The sequence below is a fragment of the Leptodactylus fuscus genome, chromosome 6 (genome assembly GCF_031893055.1).
Source record: "Leptodactylus fuscus isolate aLepFus1 chromosome 6, aLepFus1.hap2, whole genome shotgun sequence".
Taxonomy (NCBI): Eukaryota; Metazoa; Chordata; class Amphibia; order Anura; family Leptodactylidae; genus Leptodactylus; species Leptodactylus fuscus.
This window is the reverse complement of record NC_134270.1, coordinates 178,667,279-178,685,940: the sequence shown is the minus strand read 5'-3', so window position 1 is coordinate 178,685,940 and position 18,662 is coordinate 178,667,279. Positions and strand designations below refer to the sequence as shown.

Here is an 18,662-nt window from a genome sequence, read left to right as displayed (position 1 = left end):
TCTTTCATCAAACCAGAGTGTTATTGGCAATATGTAATACGGAAACCAGCAGATGAAGAAACCCAATATAACAGCGGTGATGATCCTGTAGGGTCTCTAAGATCTCCGGGGTCTCTTACTTCTTCTAAGTTTGAGGAGAATGATCACATAACTGGTCAAGATGATGAGAAAAGGGATCACAAACATTATAACTAATATATATATATATATATATATATATATATATATATATATATATGATAATAAAGAAATAATAGATTATTATATGATGTAATCATCATGGCAGTGCAGTAGGGGGCAGTGTAATAATGTAAGTACATCCGGCTCCAATGTAGACTAAGAATATCATATATCTATTAGGGTTGAGTGATCGGGATCGGAAAAGATCGGATTCCAATCGGCGATTGAGTAAATTTCACGATTGAGATTGGCATTCCAATCCCGATCTTTTTCGGTGGGATCGAGGTCGGAGGTTATCTCAAGATCAGCTCCACCCTATTCATGTATATATCATTAATAGGATTGATCGGGAAAGATCAGATCCCGATCGAGCAAATTTTACGATCGCGATCGGCTGGAAAATGATCGGAAATCGGATTTTAAAATCGAGCCTGAAATCTCAAGATCGGCTCAACCCTATTATCTATCTATCTATCTATCTATCTATCTATCTATCTATCTATCTATCTATCTATCTATCTATCTATCTATCTATCTATCATATCCACGCCACTGTTCTGGTGATATTCACGGGTTTCATTGTATGCAAATGAGTCTCCAGACAGCACTGAAGGGCAGTGTCCCTGCGCTCAGAGAGCACTGGGGGCGTCCTCTGTGCTGCATGCAGCCTCTCCAGCAACGCCCTCCATTTTCTTCTCACGATCACCTCTTCTGCATATCTTCAACCGAAAGCACCAACAAAGCATGTACAGCGGCCATTCTCCTGTGTCTGAACGGACAATTGCGTAAGAGATGCTGTAAAATATTATATTAATCCCATGATGCTCTGTACATTATTATATTACTTCCATGGTGCTCTGTACATTATTATATTAATTCCATGGTGCTCTGTACATTATTATATTAATCCCATGGTGCTGTACATTATTATATTAATCCCATGGTGCTCTGTACATCAATTAATTAATAGTATGGTGCTCTGTTCATTATTATATTAATCCCATGGTGCTCTATACATTATTATATTAATTCCATGGTGCTCTGTACATTATTATATTAATCCCATGGTGCTCTGTACATTATTATATTAATTCCATGGTGCTCTGTACATTATTATATTAATCCCATGGTGCTCTGTACATTATTATATTAATTCCATGGTGCTGTACATTATTATATTAATCCCATGGTGCTCTGTACATTATTATATTAATCCCATGGTGCTGTACATTATTATATTAATCCCATGGTGCTGTACATTATTAGATTAATCCCATGGTGCTGTACATTATTATATTAATCCCATGGTGCTCTGTACATTATTATATTCATTCCATGGTGCTGTACATTATTATATTAATCCCATGGTGCTGTACATTATTAGATTAATCCCATGGTGCTGTACATTATTATATTAATCCCATGGTGCTCTGTACATTATTATATTCATTCCATAGTGCTCTGTACATTATTATATTATTCCCATGGTGATGTACATTATTATATTAATCCCATGGTGCTCTGTAAATTATTATATTAATCCCATGGTGCTGTACATTATTATATTAATCCCATGGTGCTCTGTACATTATTATATTAATTCCATGGTGCTCTGTACATTATTATATTAATCCCATGCTGCTCTGTACATTATTGTATTAATTCCATGGTGCTGTACATTATTACATTAATCCCATGGTGCTCTGTACATTATTATATTAATTCCATGGTGCTCTGTACATTATTATATTAATTCCATGGTGCTCTGTACATTATTATATTAATCCCATGGTGCTCTGTACATTATTATATTAATTCCATGGTGCTGTACATTATTACATTAATCCCATGGTGCTCTGTACATTATTACATTAATTCCATGGTGCTCTGTACAATATTATATTAATCCCATGGTGCTGTACATTATTTTATTAATCCCATGGTGCTGTACATTATTATATTAATTCCATGGTGCTCTGTACATTATTATATTAATCCCATGGTGCTCTGTACATTATTATATTAATCCCATGGTGCTCTGTACATTATTATATTAATTCCATGGTGCTGTACATTATTATATTAATCCCATGGTGCTCTGTACATTATTATATTAATCCCATGGTGCTGTACATTATTATATTAATCCCATGGTGCTGTACATTATTAGATTAATCCCATGGTGCTGTACATTATTATATTAATCCCATGGTGCTCTGTACATTATTATATTCATTCCATGGTGCTGTACATTATTATATTCATTCCATAGTGCTCTGTACATTATTATATTATTCCCATGGTGATGTACATTATTATATTAATCCCATGGTGCTCTGTAAATTATTATATTAATCCCATGGTGCTGTACATTATTATATTAATCCCATGGTGCTCTGTACATTATTATATTAATTCCATGGTGCTCTGTACATTATTATATTAATCCCATGCTGCTCTGTACATTATTGTATTAATTCCATGGTGCTGTACATTATTACATTAATCCCATGGTGCTCTGTACATTATTATATTAATTCCATGGTGCTCTGTACATTATTATATTAATCCCATGGTGCTCTGTACATTATTATATTAATTCCATGGTGCTGTACATTATTACATTAATCCCATGGTGCTCTGTACATTATTACATTAATTCCATGGTGCTCTGTACAATATTATATTAATCCCATGGTGCTGTACATTATTTTATTAATCCCATGGTGCTGTACATTATTATATTAATTCCATGGTGCTCTGTACATTATTATATTAATCCCATCGTCCTCTGTACATTATTATATTAATCCCATGGTGCTCTGTACATTATATTAATCCCATGGTGCTCTGTACATTATTATACTAATCCCATGGTGCTCTGTACATTATTATATTAATCCCATAGTGCTGCTGATGAGGACACTGGTTTGGTTTGAGGTAGGAGCAGGTAGGGGTGGGGCCATGGTGGGGGAGGTGGTTGAATGACATGCTGGGGTGGAAGTAGTTGGTGTGTGAACAAATCTGTTAAAGAATAGATCTAGTTTATTAAGCCACTTTATATTTCTTTTTACCTGGGAGACAGGCTGTATATGTCTGGATATTGCCTTAAGACCATTTCATACTTTATGGACGCTTCCCTGTGCTATTTGCTTCTCCATCATTCTCCTGTAGTTGGCTTTCCCCTCTCTAATTTGTTGCCTCAGCTCCTTTTGCATACCCCCTTAGGCATTCTTTATCTCCAGCCCTGAAGGCTATCTTTTTCTCCTTGAGAATCGCTTTTACATCACAGTTAATCGATGGCTTGTTATTAGAGAAGCACCTCACCACTTTTGTGGGTACCGTGTTTTTTACTCAGAAATTAATGTAGTTCGTTCTGCAGTGTGTAAGCCCCTCCATGTTATTGATATGAGAATCCTGCAGCATTTCCCATGCAGTTGTAACAAAGCAATCTCTCAGAGCCTCCTCACACTCCTCTGACCAGATCTTCACTGTACAAGTAACAGCTGGTTCTCGTACCAGCTTCAGGTTCCACGTACAAATGGCTTGTACACCGGTCGCAGATGCACCAGATGTCCGATCTACCTAGTGGTGGTAGGGCTGATGAGTTATATGCCTCCTTTACATTGGCAAAGAGCAAGTCCAATGTTTTATCTCTTGTGTGGCAGGTTACATACTATGTGAAACTGGGCAGTGCGGATGACGGAGAGACATGGTTGAAATCTCCAGACATAAGGCTAAGGGCCGAGGGTGTAACAATTGCAGCGGGCTCACCACAGCCTGTAGTACATTCAGCTTTACAGGGGGGACATATGCAGCTAACATGATAATGTGATAATTCCCTTGGTAGGTAATAAGGTCTCATGCTCACAGCTAATAGTTCCATATCTTTACAGCACAATTGTTCCATTACCACTAGAGATGAGCGAACAGTGTTCTATCGAACACATGTTCGATCGGATATCAGGGTGTTCGCCATGTTCGAATCGAATCGAACACCGCGTGGTAAAGTGTGCCAAAATTCGATTCCCCTCCCACCTTCCCTGGCGCCTTTTTTGCACCAATAACAGCGCAGGGGAGGTGGGACAGGAACTACGACACCGGGGGCATTGAAAAAAATTGGAAAAAGTCATTGGCTGCCGAAATCAGGTGACCTCCATTTTAGACGGATAGTGGATTTCAAATCCGGGTCATATGAGAATGTGAACTTTGTGACTATGAGACAGGGATAGCTGTACAGGCAGGGATAGCTAGGGATAACCTTTATTTAGGGGGGAATGTTATTAAAAATAACTTTTTGGGGCTCTATCGGGTGTGTAATTGTGATTTTTGTGAGATAAACTTTTTCCCATAGGGATGCATTGGCCAGCGCTGATTGGCCGAATTCCGTACTCTGGCCAATCAGTGCTGGCCAATGCATTCTATTAGCTTGATGAAGCAGAGTGTGCACAAGGGTTCAAGCGCACCCTCGGCTCTGATGTAGCAGAGCCGAGGCTGCACAAGGGTTCAAGCGCACCCTCGGCTCTGATGTAGGAGAGCCGAGGGTGCACTTGAACCCTTGTGCACCCTCGGCTCTGCTACATCAGAGCCGAGGGTGCGCTTGAACCCTTGTGCACACTCTGCTTCATCAAGCTAATAGAATGCATTGGCCAGCGCTGATTGGCCAATGTATTCTATTAGCCTGATGAAGTAGAGCTGAATGTGTGTGCTAAGCACACACATTCAGCTCTACTTCATCGGGCTAATAGAATGCATTGGCCAGCGCTGATTGGCCAGAGTACGGAACTCGACCAATCAGCGCTGGCTCTGCTGGAGGAGGCGGAGTCTAAGATCGCTCCACACCAGTCTCCATTCAGGTCCGACCTTAGACTCCGCCTCCTCCGGCAGAGCCAGCGCTGATTGGCCGAAGGCTGGCCAATGCATTCCTATGCGAATGCAGAGACTTAGCAGTGCTGAGTCAGTTTTGCTCAACTACACATCTGATGCACACTCGGCACTGCTACATCAGATGTAGCAATCTGATGTAGCAGAGCCGAGGGTGCACTAGAACCCCTGTGCAAACTCAGTTCACGCTAATAGAATGCATTGGCCAGCGCTGATTGGCCAATGCATTCTATTAGCCCGATGAAGTAGAGCTGAATGTGTGTGCTAAGCACACACATTCAGCACTGCTTCATCACGCCAATACAATGCATTAGCCAGTGCTGATTGGCCAGAGTACGGAATTCGGCCAATCAGCGCTGGCTCTGCTGGAGGAGGCGGGGTCTAAGGTCGGACCTGAATGGAGACTGGTGTGGAGCGATCTTAGACTCCGCCTCCTCCAGCAGAGCCAGCGCTGATTGGTCGAGTTCCGTACTCTGGCCAATCAGCGCTGGCCAATGCATTCTATTAGCCCGATGAAGTAGAGCTGAATGTGTGTGCTTAGCACACACATTCAGCTCTACTTCATCAGGCTAATAGAATACATTGGCCAATCAGCGCTGGCCAATGCATTCTATTAGCTTGATGAAGCAGAGTGTGCACAAGGGTTCAAGCGCACCCTCGGCTCTGATGTAGCAGAGCTGAGGGTGCACAAGGGTTCAAGTGCACCCTCGGCTCTCCTACATCAGAGCCGAGGGTGCGCTTGAACCCTTGTGCAGCCTCGGCTCTGCTACATCAGAGCCGAGGGTGCGCTTGAACCCTTGTGCACACTCTGCTTCATCAAGCTAATAGAATGCATTGGCCAGCACTGATTGGCCAGAGTACGGAATTCGGCCAATCAGCGCTGGCCAATGCATTCTATTAGCCCGATGAAGTAGAGCTGAATGTGTGTGCTAAGAACACACATTCAGCACTGCTTCATCACGCCAATACAATGCATTAGCCAGTGCTGATTGGCCAGAGTACGGAATTCGGCCAATCAGCGTTGGCTCTGCTGGAGGAGGCGGAGTCTAAGATCGCTCCACACCAGTCTCCATTCAGGTCCGACCTTAGACTCCGCCTCCTCCAGCAGAGCCAGCGCTGATTGGCCGAATTCCGTACTCTGGCCAATCAGCACTGGCTAATGCATTGTATTGGCGTGATGAAGCAGTGCTGAATGTGTGTGCTTAGCACACACATTCAGCTCTACTTCATCGGGCTAATAGAATGCATTGGCCAATCAGCGCTGGCCAATGCATTCTATTAGCGTGAACTGAGTTTGCACAGGGGTTCTAGTGCACCCTCGGCTCTGCTACATCAGATTGCTACATCTGATGTAGCAGTGCCGAGTGTGCATCAGATGTGTAGTTGAGCAAAACTGACTCAGCACTGCTAAGTCTGCATTCGCATAGGAATGTATTGGCCAGCCTTCGGCCAATCAGCGCTGGCTCTGCCGGAGGAGGCGGAGTCTAAGGTCGGACCTGAATGGAGACTGGTGTGGAGCGATCTTAGACTCCGCCTCCTCCAGCAGAGCCAGCGCTGATTGGTCGAGTTCCGTACTCTGGCCAATCAGCACTGGCCAATGCATTTCTATGGGGAAAAGTTAGCTTGCGAAAATCGCAAACTGACAGGGATTTCCATGAAATAAAGTGACTTTTATGCCCCCAGACATGCTTCCCCTGCTGTCCCAGTGTCATTCCAGGGTGTTGGTATCATTTCCTGAGGTGTCATAGTGGACTTGGTGACCCTCCAGACACGAATTTGGGTTTCCCCCTTAACGAGTTTATGTTCCCCATAGACTATAATGGGGTTCGAAACCCATTCGAACACTCGAACAGTGAGCGGCTGTTCGAATCGAATTTCGAACCTCGAACATTTTAGTGTTCGCTCATCTCTAATTACCACAATATGCCCAGAGTTACATCATCTTTCATTCACAAATACTGCAAGCCCTCCTCCTTTCCTCTTACTGCTCTCCCATGCCTGTTTACCTGAAGAAGTTTAAAGCCATCCAACGAGACAATATTGTCCGGAGTAACTTCAGTAAGCCAAGTCTCTGTAAACAGCATCATGCTGCAGTCCTGCACAAAACTCCTGATGATGCCTGGTCAGCGCCACCAGTTTGTCCGTCTTAATCACAATTGATCTTACATTATCCATGATGGTGGAGGGTATCATGGATCTATGTCCCCTTCTCCTGCTCTTCTGTAGTGTACCTGTTCTGCAGCCTCTCCTTTTCTGTTTTCTCCCAATATCATGGGGATGGCCGGTTCAGAAGCATGCAGTCCAGCTGAGATAAGTACTTGCAGAAACATCTCCCTTGTGTAGACAACAGACCTCTGGTTGCAGGGATCTCCAGGCATAACATCAGGCACAATAGCTTCCTTTGAAAGAGTTCTGCAAGTTTCAAGCCCATAACAAGTAGTTTATTCATAGTGCAATGTCCCTTGAATAGTAGAGTGATAGACAAAGAGTGAAAAGGATATTAACCCTAAGCACACAGACCTAGATCCCCAACTATCTGATATCATGTAGTGTAATACTCACCGAGTCTCCGCACTTCTGTCTCTGCTCTTTAGTCCGCTCGCCCTTTTAATTCTCCCCAACTTCCCCATTCTATGTACTAAGGACTGTCTGACCACATTCCTGTCTGATCACTTTCCTGTATGACCGCATATTGTAACTTATCTGCTCACATCTCAAAAAAGTAAATTCTATATGTTATGTTTTTCAAGAAATTATCCACATAAGTCTGCGGAGATCTCATTGTGAGGTGCACAGAAACATCCGCGTGTGCAAATGTATAAGCTAGAAATATGGAGTTATGTAGTCCATTAAGGTCACGGCTAATATGGCCCTCAGGACATGGCAAGTTTTATAGCCTTACTTTGTCACATTCTGAAAGTAGCCGACTGAGCTCTTGTTTTTAGTGGAAATAGCTGTATTTTAGGGGGGAATAAGAAACACCAATTGTGACATAAATAAGGTCACTTTTATTCTGCAGATAAGTACATTTATGGCAATAGAAAAATTTACATTTTTTATGTTTTTTTTTTTTTTTTTAATATTTAACCACTTCAGTACCGGGCCAATTTGTGCTCCAGGACCAGACACATTTTCGTTTTTTTTTTTTTTTTTTTATGTGCGGTTTTGAGGTCATTTTTCTCGTATGTCTCATTCAACTACTTTTTGCGTCTTTTTTCAGGGACATATAGGGATTTATTTTTATGTTGTTTTTACTTTCAAATGTGTTTTAATTTTTTTTTTATATCCTGGAAAATATAAGCATAATAGGAGGGAAATTGTGTCTGGTTTTCACTTTATTAATTTTTATTTATTTAATAACACAAAGTGCTACTGAAACTTTATAAAATAGTTTTTTCCTCTCCATTACAGTAATTTTTATTTTATGTCGTGTTGTTGGGGGTGGGGCTATAACCTTTAATAACGTCGTTATTGTGTCCACATAAGATCATAAGACACCGTTGGGGACATCTGATCACTTTTTTTTTGTTAGAAAGGCTGATTTCCCTTGCAACTGAGGCTGCTACATTTAGCGCCAGTTGCAGGAGGAATCCAGCCTCCTGCACACTGTTCTTTACACTTACAGAGCTGATCTGGGTATGTAGGACCCAGCAGCTCTTGTAAGACACTGAGCCCAGCGGATCACATGACCGCCGGATCTGAGGGTGGCCGCATCATGGTGGCGCTCATAGCCGTGTATAGAGTGCTCATTAAGCGCTGTATACACAGCAATCTAGAAGGCAGGGAAGGGAATAAACATAGTGTAGAATACTCTTAGGGCTCCTAGGAACCTATCTATAAAACAGTGTAGAATACTCTTAGGGCTCCTAGGGACCTATCTATAAAACATAGTGTAGAATACTCTTAGGACTCCTAGGAACCTATCGATAAAACATAGTGTAGAATACTCTTAGGGCTCCTAGGGACCTATCTATAAAACATAGTGTAGAATACTCTTAGGACTCCTAGGGACCTATCTATAAAACATAGTGTAGAATACTCTTAGGACTCCTAGGAACCTATCGATAAAACATAGTGTAGAATACTCTTAGGGCTCCTAGGGACCTATCTATAAAACATAGTGTAGAATACTCTTAGGGCTCCTAGGAACCTATCTATAATACATAGTGTAGAATACTCTTAGGGCTCCTAGGAACCTATCTATAAAACATAGTGTAGAACAATCTTAGGCCTCCTAGGAACCTATCTATAAAACAGTGTAGGATCTATGAACTTCAAGCTTCTAAAGTCAGGATTTCTCACGATACATTGAGTCACTTACCTTCAGAACTTCTCAGACACTTTCCTTGTGCAGCAGATACAATGTATCCAGTTACTCCAAATACAAAGAAGTAACAAATATTCTAGTGATATAAGATGTGACTTTTATAGAGTGACTCAAGATCGTGACTTGATGCTGCAATAATCTTCCGCAGTTCTCTTATCTCTATGGTCACATACAGAACAGAGGGATCTCAGTGATACAGCCATATATTGAAAAGAAAGATATATTGGAAATAACATGGCCCTGAATCATGTGAAGACGTCTGTGTGGAGCTGATAGAGCTTGTAAAGTGTCTTTAAATGGTAGACAAACCAGTTGTCTGTTTTGTGTAATTTATAGAAGACTGACATACTCATTGTACTTAGGTACAGACTTGCACCCCCTTTACACACAGTAGTGGCCAGGAGGTGAGTAGGGGTCTGTCAGGGGTAGATGTTACATCCGACTAGATGACTATGCTAGCCAGGCCTGATGTCCACAGACAACTCTCACATTACCCTGTAGTCAGTGGTGCAGCTAGTTTGGGGGCAGAAGGGGTGGAGGGTGCAGCTGCCCTGAGCCCACTGACTCTGTGGGGCCCACCCCAAGACACCATTCATACATGCTGTATTTTTATCTAGATCGGTGTCTGCAGATACTGATTTATGTAAAATGCATTCTGCAACTAACTGTCTTGTAAACTGCAAGACACTGGATGCCTGTGGTAAACAAGACACACACCACAGACAAAACACATCTGATTCTCGGTGCAGGTGGTGCGATGACATCACAACAAATGCACCCATCTACCTTTTGCATTGTTTTGAGTGATCTCTTGGTGTCTCTGGGAGCCCCTGGTATCTTTTGCATCTGTTTACATGGTTCAACTTCCTACTATTTAATTTCCACACTTACCCCTCTTATCTTACTCCCCCACTTCTTGTCTCCCTCCCTCCTCTCTCCCATACCCCCCCTCCCCGTCTCTCTAGCTATCCTGCCCACTACTAGCTCTTCCCAATTAAAAGCCCACTCACCCACACCATCATACTTACCCATCTTCCTTCCAGTCTTCTTCCTGTCAGTGCATGCTATAGACCCAGAGCTACTCTGTCCAGCCGATAATCCACCCCTACTGCGCAGGCGTGGGAACAGCATCAGAGACCGGCGCAGTAGAGGTGGATTATCGGTTGCACAGAGTAGTACTGGGTTTATAGCACTGGATGGCAGTCAGAAAACAGGGAGGGTCCATCCCACAGGAAGAAGCCTGGAAGGAAGGGAAGTATGATGGATTGTATGGTGTGGAATAGTAATGACGTTCCGTCTCCAGAAATAAGGAAAGAGATCGTCACAAGATCACCAGAAAATGGGTAAATATACATTTTTAATAATTTATGATATTTAGAAAGTATGTGAGGGAGGGTGTGCAGATTAGTGTAGGGATTTCATTTTATCCTGGACAACCCTTTTAAGCTTCACATACCTTCGAACTTCCAAAGAATAGAAATAGGGACGGAATGTAGCCCCGCCCACTTCTACTTTGACTCCACCCATTCCCATCCATTTCTCTTTGTACCCACGAGTTCAATGTCCCCCTTCATCTGCCCCAGTTCAATATCCTGCTTCATCTTCCCCCGGAGTCTAATGTCCCCCTCATCTGGCCCCTCAGTTTATGTATGCCTCCTGGTAACAAATATACCTCTGCCTTTAGTCCTATGAGACTAACCAAATGAGATATATAATAGATGAGAGCAGTACCAGGGGGACATGTCCAGTGCCCGGCATTAGTCTCTATATTGACCCTGCCTATAACTGACCAGTCTATGGATCACCAATAGAAGTGGAGAAATGACCCCCGATTCTCCGAAACTTTACCCAATAGAAACAATGATCGCACTTCATCGTATCTGTAATATGTTTTATTAGGTTATAATAATGCAAAATGATGGAAATGATACAAAGCTCTGTAAATATACTAATTTTACACAGAAAAGCAAATATCAAACAGGAAGGAACGTACAAAATCATTAAAAATAACAAAAGTATAAAATAGTATTTCAGATACAATGTAACACAACAGGCTGTTTTTTTTCCAAATGATAAATGAATCTGGTATTTTACATGTGAATCCCAACCATTCCCATGAGCAGAAGCTTCTGTTCTCGAGCAGCTCTATACGGTATACTAGTACATAGATGGGGGTCCGGAGTACAGATCTCCCCTCTATCTATATACTTTAATAGGACAAGTTTAGAGATTGACATCCCCATTATTATACAGTAAGAATCCCTAGAAATAATATTTGGATGTAAATTGTTGCGGTTCCTGCAGAATGTCTTGTAGTATATACAGGTGTAGCCGAGGATCACAGGACTCCTAACCAGGTAACAACACCGCGGCACAGAGAGATAACTCGGCTCTTCCAATGGGTTTTGTTGTCTTCTGAGATAAGATATCAGGGCACAGAAAGTTATCACTCTGCAGAGAGTCAGGATAAGCCGCTACATCTGTAAGTGTCTCAGGGCTGGTTCACATCTGCGCCCGGCAATCCGTACTTCAGGTTTCCGTTTTCTGCATAAAACAGAGCAGGAGACAGAAACCTGCTGGAGACTTTCTCACCCATTCATTTGAATGGGTGAGAAAGCTGTCCGGCCGTGAGCGGCGGTGAGCATTTTAGGCTCTTCGCCGCGAAACCGGGTTTTATAATCCAGACACAGAGTCGGACATGCAGTACTCTGTGTCCGGATTAAAAAAAACGGTTTCACGGCGGAGAGCATAAAACGCTCACCACCGCTCACGGCCGGACCCGGTCTGTGGTTTCCGTCTTCTGGCATGCAGAAGACAGAAACCACAGAACGGACAGCTGAACGCAGGTGTGAACCTAGCGTCAATCTGATCTGTATTGTTACATCTTCTGCTCAATATTAGATAACAATAGAGAAGTTTTCACAGCCGAGGGGAAATGGATATCAGTGGCCGAGGTAGAGCCAAGTGACAATCCAGCAGAATGACAGACCAATGTATAGTCAGACAATCCAGGATCAATACTAAGCTATCAATACTATAATATCAGGAGGATAGTTTATAGTATATAATAAGTGGTAAAGATAAGAGAGGAGATTCATAGAGAGCCAAGACCTGAGACTCCCGACTGACCACTCAGCTGGCCCTATAGTAAGGCCGTATTAGACCGCGGGATATTCAGGGCAGTTATCGGCAATGAATCCCCCCCGAGGAACGCTCATTCCCCATAACTATCCTGTCTAATAGAGCGGCCAATCAGATCAACAAGCAAAAGCTGGAAAGTCGTTTGGTTGTATCTTTTATGCGGGAATTGGGAATTGCTGCCTCCATTGGCATGATGTCGCCATTGTTATTAGTAAGCAAATGAGCTCTTTGGAAGAACCAGGATCATTGCCATTGCTCTAAAGAGGTAAGTGGCAATGGAGAGAGTGAGTCACAAGGGGAAACAATGTTTAATTCAGGTGAGCCTAACCTATCTATCTGCAGGGCTGGGGTGATATGCTGGTTCTGGTGACAGTAACCTATCTATCTGCAGGACTGGGGTGATATGCTGGTTCTGGTGACAGTAACCTATCTATCTGCAGGGCTGGGGTGATATGCTGGTTTTGGGGACTGATTTTTAAGCTCTTTCCACATATTTAATAAGAATATATATTACACATCTGTATTACAAATATTTTCACCCTCTTCTGGTTCTCTGTTTGGCTCCTCGGGATAATCACTTAATGCTCTTTCAATCCTGGCGGGGATAGATCTGAAGAAATAAGGTTTAATATTTTGGCCCATAAAGACATAAATGATTGGATTGAGACAACTATTAAGATAAGCCAGGATGGTGATAATAGCATATACTGGATGTATTACATTTACATAAATACCTTTAAGAACCGTGAGTATGATTGGTAATATGTAATATGGAGACGAGCAGATGAAGAAACACAATATAACAGCGGTGATGATCCTGTAGGGTCTCTGAGATCTCTGGCGTCTATTACTTTTTCTGATTTTATTGAAAATGATCAAATAACTGGTCAAGATGATGAGAAAAGGGATCACAAACATTATAACTAATCTGGCCAGGTGAACTTGCCTATTTAAGTTAATACTAGAATAATAGTTCCTATACAACATACACCACATAGTTATACTACCCATATATAATCCTTCTATGTAAACCATTAAACAGGTCAAGATAAAACTGAACACCCAGATGCCTCCTGCAGTGATCCTCACTAGTCTACGTGTCCTGTAAACTTCAGCCCAAAATGGCCACATGACGGATACACAGCGGTCAATACTCATGGCTGTCAGGAGAAGAACACTGGCAAACATGTTCATAGTAATTAGTTTAGTAGTCAATATGCAGATGGGCATGCCTGCGGCTTCAGAAATTCTAGCCCAAACTGCAATCTGCAGAGGCATCGAAACACAACATAAGAAGTCCGCTATGGCCAGGTGGAGGAACCACACGGCACTGATTGTCTTCTTGATCCTGAATCCGGCAATCCAGATGACTAATCCATTACCGATAATTCCAAGAGGAAAAATGATGCTGCATAAAGTAATTAAGACAGGCTTGTAGTGAATGTCTGGAGGATCCTGCCATATTGAAACCATGATAGCTCTTGGAAGACAAGACAGGGTAGAAGTTAGGCTCATGAAGAGTTTATATAATCTAAATATCTATTTTGTACATCGTGGGTATACAGGAAAGTGAGAAACAAAAAACAAAGGAACAAAAATAAACATCCATATCCAAAGTATAAAACATTTTTTTATTAGTATCCAAAAAGTAAAATATCTCATATAGATACTGTAAGGGTTAAAATAAATTTGCTCTTTTATAGAGATGAGCGAATGCTGTTCGATGGAATATCAGGCTGTTCGATGTATTCAATCGCAATCGAATAACAGCCGGCACATGCAGTAAAAATTCAATTCCCCTCCCACCTTCCCTGGCGCGTTTTTTGCACCAATAACTGTGCAGGGGAGGTGGGACAGGAACTACGACAACGGAGGCAGTGAAAAAAATTGAAAAAACTCATTGGCTGCTGAAAACATCTGACCTCCCATTCATAAGAACGGCCGCCGCCCTGTTCACCATTTTTGCGGTCAGAGATAGGAAGGGAAAGACATCTGCTGAGGGCTAGGAGGGATTAGCTTCAGATAGGCAGGGAAGAACTAAAGAAGAAAACCAGCAGCTCTTCTCAGAGCTCTACACTGTAGAGACAGGGGTCCAGCTTTCCCCAAACAGTGGAAAACGGACACACAACAGATACAACTTCATATATAGCCAAGAAACAGCTTTCATTGTTGGCTGTCTGCACACAGAATAGCTGGAATACACAGCAGTGACTACATCATATAGAGCTGAAAAAAGCCTTGAATTTTGGGCGGGCCTGAAAAATTGCAGCAATCCACTGCATTTCCAAGTTCATATCTCTCTATATTATAAAAATGAATTCTTATCTGTCTGTCTGTTCTCTAATGCCAACCAAACGACTGGACCGATCTTCACCAAATTTGGTACAGAGATACTTCAGATATCCGGGAAGGTTTAAGATGAGACTCCAACTCGCTTGGACGCACCGTTGCTGAGCTACAGCATTCCAAACACAGTGCCCCCCCCTTAGCCAATACAAACCTGCAAGACTTTCACTCATATTCCAACTGCAATACACACGGTCACTCCACATGCACAATACAACACTGATATCCAAACTGAGATACACGCATCAGAGGATTAGATACACAGATCAGAACACAGTATCACACGCCAGAGGATTAGATACACGGGTCTGCACACAGTCCCACACACCAGAGGATTAAATACGCACTTCTGCACACAGTTCCACACACTAAAGGATTAGATACTTGCGTCTGCCAACGGTTCCACACACGGGGGATTGGATACATGCATCTGCACACAGTTCCACACACCAGAGCATAAGATATGCACGTCTGCACACAGTACCACATACCGTAGGATTAGATACAGGCATTTACACAGTTCCACACTCCAGAGGATTAGATACGTGCCTCCGCACACAGTACCACAAGCCAGAGAATTAGATACGCGTCTCAGCACCCAGTTTCACACTGGGGAGGATTAGATACGCGCATCTGCACACAGTACCACACGGGGGGGGGGGGGGGTTAGATACGCATGTCTACACACAGTTGTACACCCCATAGGATTAGATACGCGCGTCTACACATAGTTCCACACGCCGAAGGATTAGATACGCGCCTCTTCACACAATACCATACAGAGGAGGATTAGATACGTGTGTGCACACAGTATCACACTTTGGAGGATTAGATACATGCCTCTGCACACAGTACCACAAGCCAGAGAATTAGATATGCGTCTCAGCACACAGTATCACATGGGGGAGGATTAGATATGCGCGTCTGCACACAGTACCACACGGGGGGGGGGGGGGGGAGATTAGATATGCATGTCTACACACAGTACCACATGCCATAGGATTAGATACACACGTCTGCACACAGTACCACATGCCGTAGGACTAGATACGCGCGTCTACACACAGTCCCACACACCAGAGGATTAAATACGCACTTCTGCACACAGTTCCACACACTGAAGGATTTGATATGTGCGTCTGCACACGGTTCCACATGCCGAAGGATTAGATACAGGCATCTACACACAGTTCCACACTCCAGAGGATTAGATACGCGCGTCTGCACACAGTACCACATTCCAGGCGATTAGATACGCATGTCTACACACAGTACCACATGCCGTATGATTAGATACGTGCGTCTACACACAGTTTCACACTCCAGAGGATTAGATACGCGCGTCTGCACACATTTGTACACGCCATAGGATTAGATACACGCGTCTGCACACAGTACCACATGCAGTAGGATTAGATACGCGCCTCTTCACCCAATACCATACAGGGGAGGATTAGATACGTGTGTGCACACAGTATCACACTTTGGAGGATTAGATACGTGCCTCTTGTTATGGTCAGCAAGATTTATTAAAAAATAACTAAAATGGCCCTCTGGGCCACTAACTGCAAACCAACCTGGTGTGAACACCGACTAACAGTTCCTGTCACTGCTAGCCAAATTAAAGGACCAGGTGCGCTCTGTTACCAATCACAGAGCCCTGTGCAGTCAGAGCAGCCGCACAAATAAACAAACTGGCTAGCCTGAACTCCAGGACTAGCCAGAGACCAAGTAACCCTGTGTGTGGTAGTACCACCCAACCACCCAGGCAACTACTGCCAAGCCCACTCCCAGTCACCCTGTCTGAAAAGTTTTGCTAGCTGACCCTACAGACTTTTACCACACATACAAGGCAGCATGCTGCCTGACTACCAGTGGCATTACTAGCTCAGGGGTCATTTACTAGCTAGGGAAGTTCTAATAGTATTTCAGGCAGGAACCCAAGCACACACACACAACACACATCAATTCAGGTTTGTAATGTGATCATAGAGCGCCGGGCGTCCAGACCAGCCCCCTTATATAGGCAAGGGGCGGTCACCAGCAAATAGCCCAGCTGCCTAATCCGAGCGTCCATAGGTCAACACACATGTCGATCAACCAGTCGACCACGCCCGGCTGTTGCAAGGCAGGTTAACCCTTGCAACCCTGGACTGTGCAGAGGCACAGACAGCGACGCCCATATCATGGCTGCAGTCTCTGCACAATCCTAACACTATCCCCCCCCTCCACGATGCAACAACGCCATGTGTCTCCGGGTCGGAGACGAAAATGGCGAGGAGTGAGCCAGACACAATCCCTTGGGGACAACTCCATCCCTGACCTATGTCTGATGTCAGCTGCAGCTCTGCTCCTGCCCTTGGCCTGACTCATGGCAAAATAAACAGGCCATGTAACTTTGCCATTTGGTACAGGACTTGGCAAGTCAGGGGAGTAAAAAAGTCCAGTTCTTATATCCTGCCCAGATACTATGCCAATGTGCAGCTTAGTGTTGGGGTTTTTCCTAGCTTTCCCTTGCGGGCAAAAACCCTCCCTGGCACCTGATGGCATGGGACAAAAAACTTTTTTGCAGATTTATGCCTCCTGCTTCTGCCTTGAGGCGGCGTTGTCCTTGGCAACAGGCCAGTGGAGTAATTTTGAGACCTAGGTACTGGCAGAGTCTTAGTAGCATTTATAGTAAAGATCTCTGCAGGCTGAGGGAGTAAGCCCTCCTGCTTTGAAGGTCTCACTGGAGGGACAGCAGGTGGTATAGCCTACAAACACCTTCCCTTGCACTCAGGACTCCACTTATTAATCTCCCCTTGCCTCCAGTCTATGACTGGTGAGTGCCGGCATAACCATGGGAGACCTAGCATTACTGCATCAGATAAGCCCTCCAAAATTTGGAAAGAGAGCTCCTCTGTATGCAGTGTTCCACTCTGCAGAAGCAACGGTGGCGTCTCAAATCGGATCTGCGGCCGAATTTGAGACCCATCTACCACCGTAACGTTAATGGGGGTCTTAAGAGCTCTCATGGGAATACCATTCTGCTGGGCGAATTTGGCTGACATGAAATTCCCCATGGCCCCAGAGTCTATCATTGCTCTAGTGTTTACCCAACCATTACCCAGCTTAAGGGCTACTGGGAAATGGACACGATTCTGGGACTTTTTTGTACCAAGTAACCCACCCCCGATGGACACTTGGCTATCCTTATTTTCCAGTGGGGTCGAGCATTGAGGAGCAATATGCCCTGGCCTGTTGCAACGGTAACAAATTACCCCCTTAATTTTCCTACTCCTGCTGCCACCAGGAGTGGAAACACGGGAGGTGTCCATAGGTTCAGTGGACTCCACAACGGGCGAGGCAGTGGTAGATTTTATGACCCCCCTCAGAGACATGAGGTTATGCTCAAGCCCCCGCTCCACTCTCCTATCAATCAGACAACTGTGTATCCACACGAGTAGCTGAATTTATTAGGGCAGAGAGGGAGGTAGAAGGCTTACGGCCTGCTAGTTCGTCCTTTATATTTGAGGACAAACCTTCCCAAAATATTGCCACCACTACCTTGTCTGGCCAATCCAGCTCAGATGCCAAGGTTCGAAACTCAATAGCAAAGTCCGCTACCGAGCTCTGGCCTTGCTTTAAACGTAAGAGCTGCGAGGCATAGGTGGACTGGGGCACTGGGCCACTGGGCCATGAAACACCAGGCGTAGTGCTTCACACAGCGCGGCTAGTGTAGCCAAGTCCGCTGCGTCCCGTTCTTTTAATGGGGTGACCCAGGCCAATGCTCTCCCAGTGAGCA

The 18,662-nt window shown here is 43.8% G+C and overlaps 2 protein-coding genes across 2 annotated transcripts in view; both read right to left on the bottom strand.

The window, feature by feature from the left end:
* Positions 1-7,694, bottom strand: part of LOC142210189 (N-formyl peptide receptor 3-like) — a 51,294-nt gene extending 43,600 nt beyond the window's left edge. The window contains exons 1-2 of the mRNA XM_075279215.1: positions 7,627-7,694; positions 7,296-7,476 (exon numbers count right to left, since the gene is read on the bottom strand). Of these exons, the coding sequence (XP_075135316.1) occupies positions 7,296-7,476; positions 7,627-7,694 (249 nt within the window). The remainder of the gene's footprint in view (positions 1-7,295; positions 7,477-7,626) is intronic.
* Positions 7,695-13,042: 5,348 nt separating this feature from the next.
* LOC142210188 (C3a anaphylatoxin chemotactic receptor-like) lies at positions 13,043-14,005 on the bottom strand. Its single transcript, XM_075279214.1, has one exon. The coding sequence runs from the start codon at positions 14,003-14,005 to the stop codon at positions 13,043-13,045; it is 963 nt and encodes a 320-aa protein (XP_075135315.1).
* Between the last annotated feature and the right edge of the window lie 4,657 nt (positions 14,006-18,662).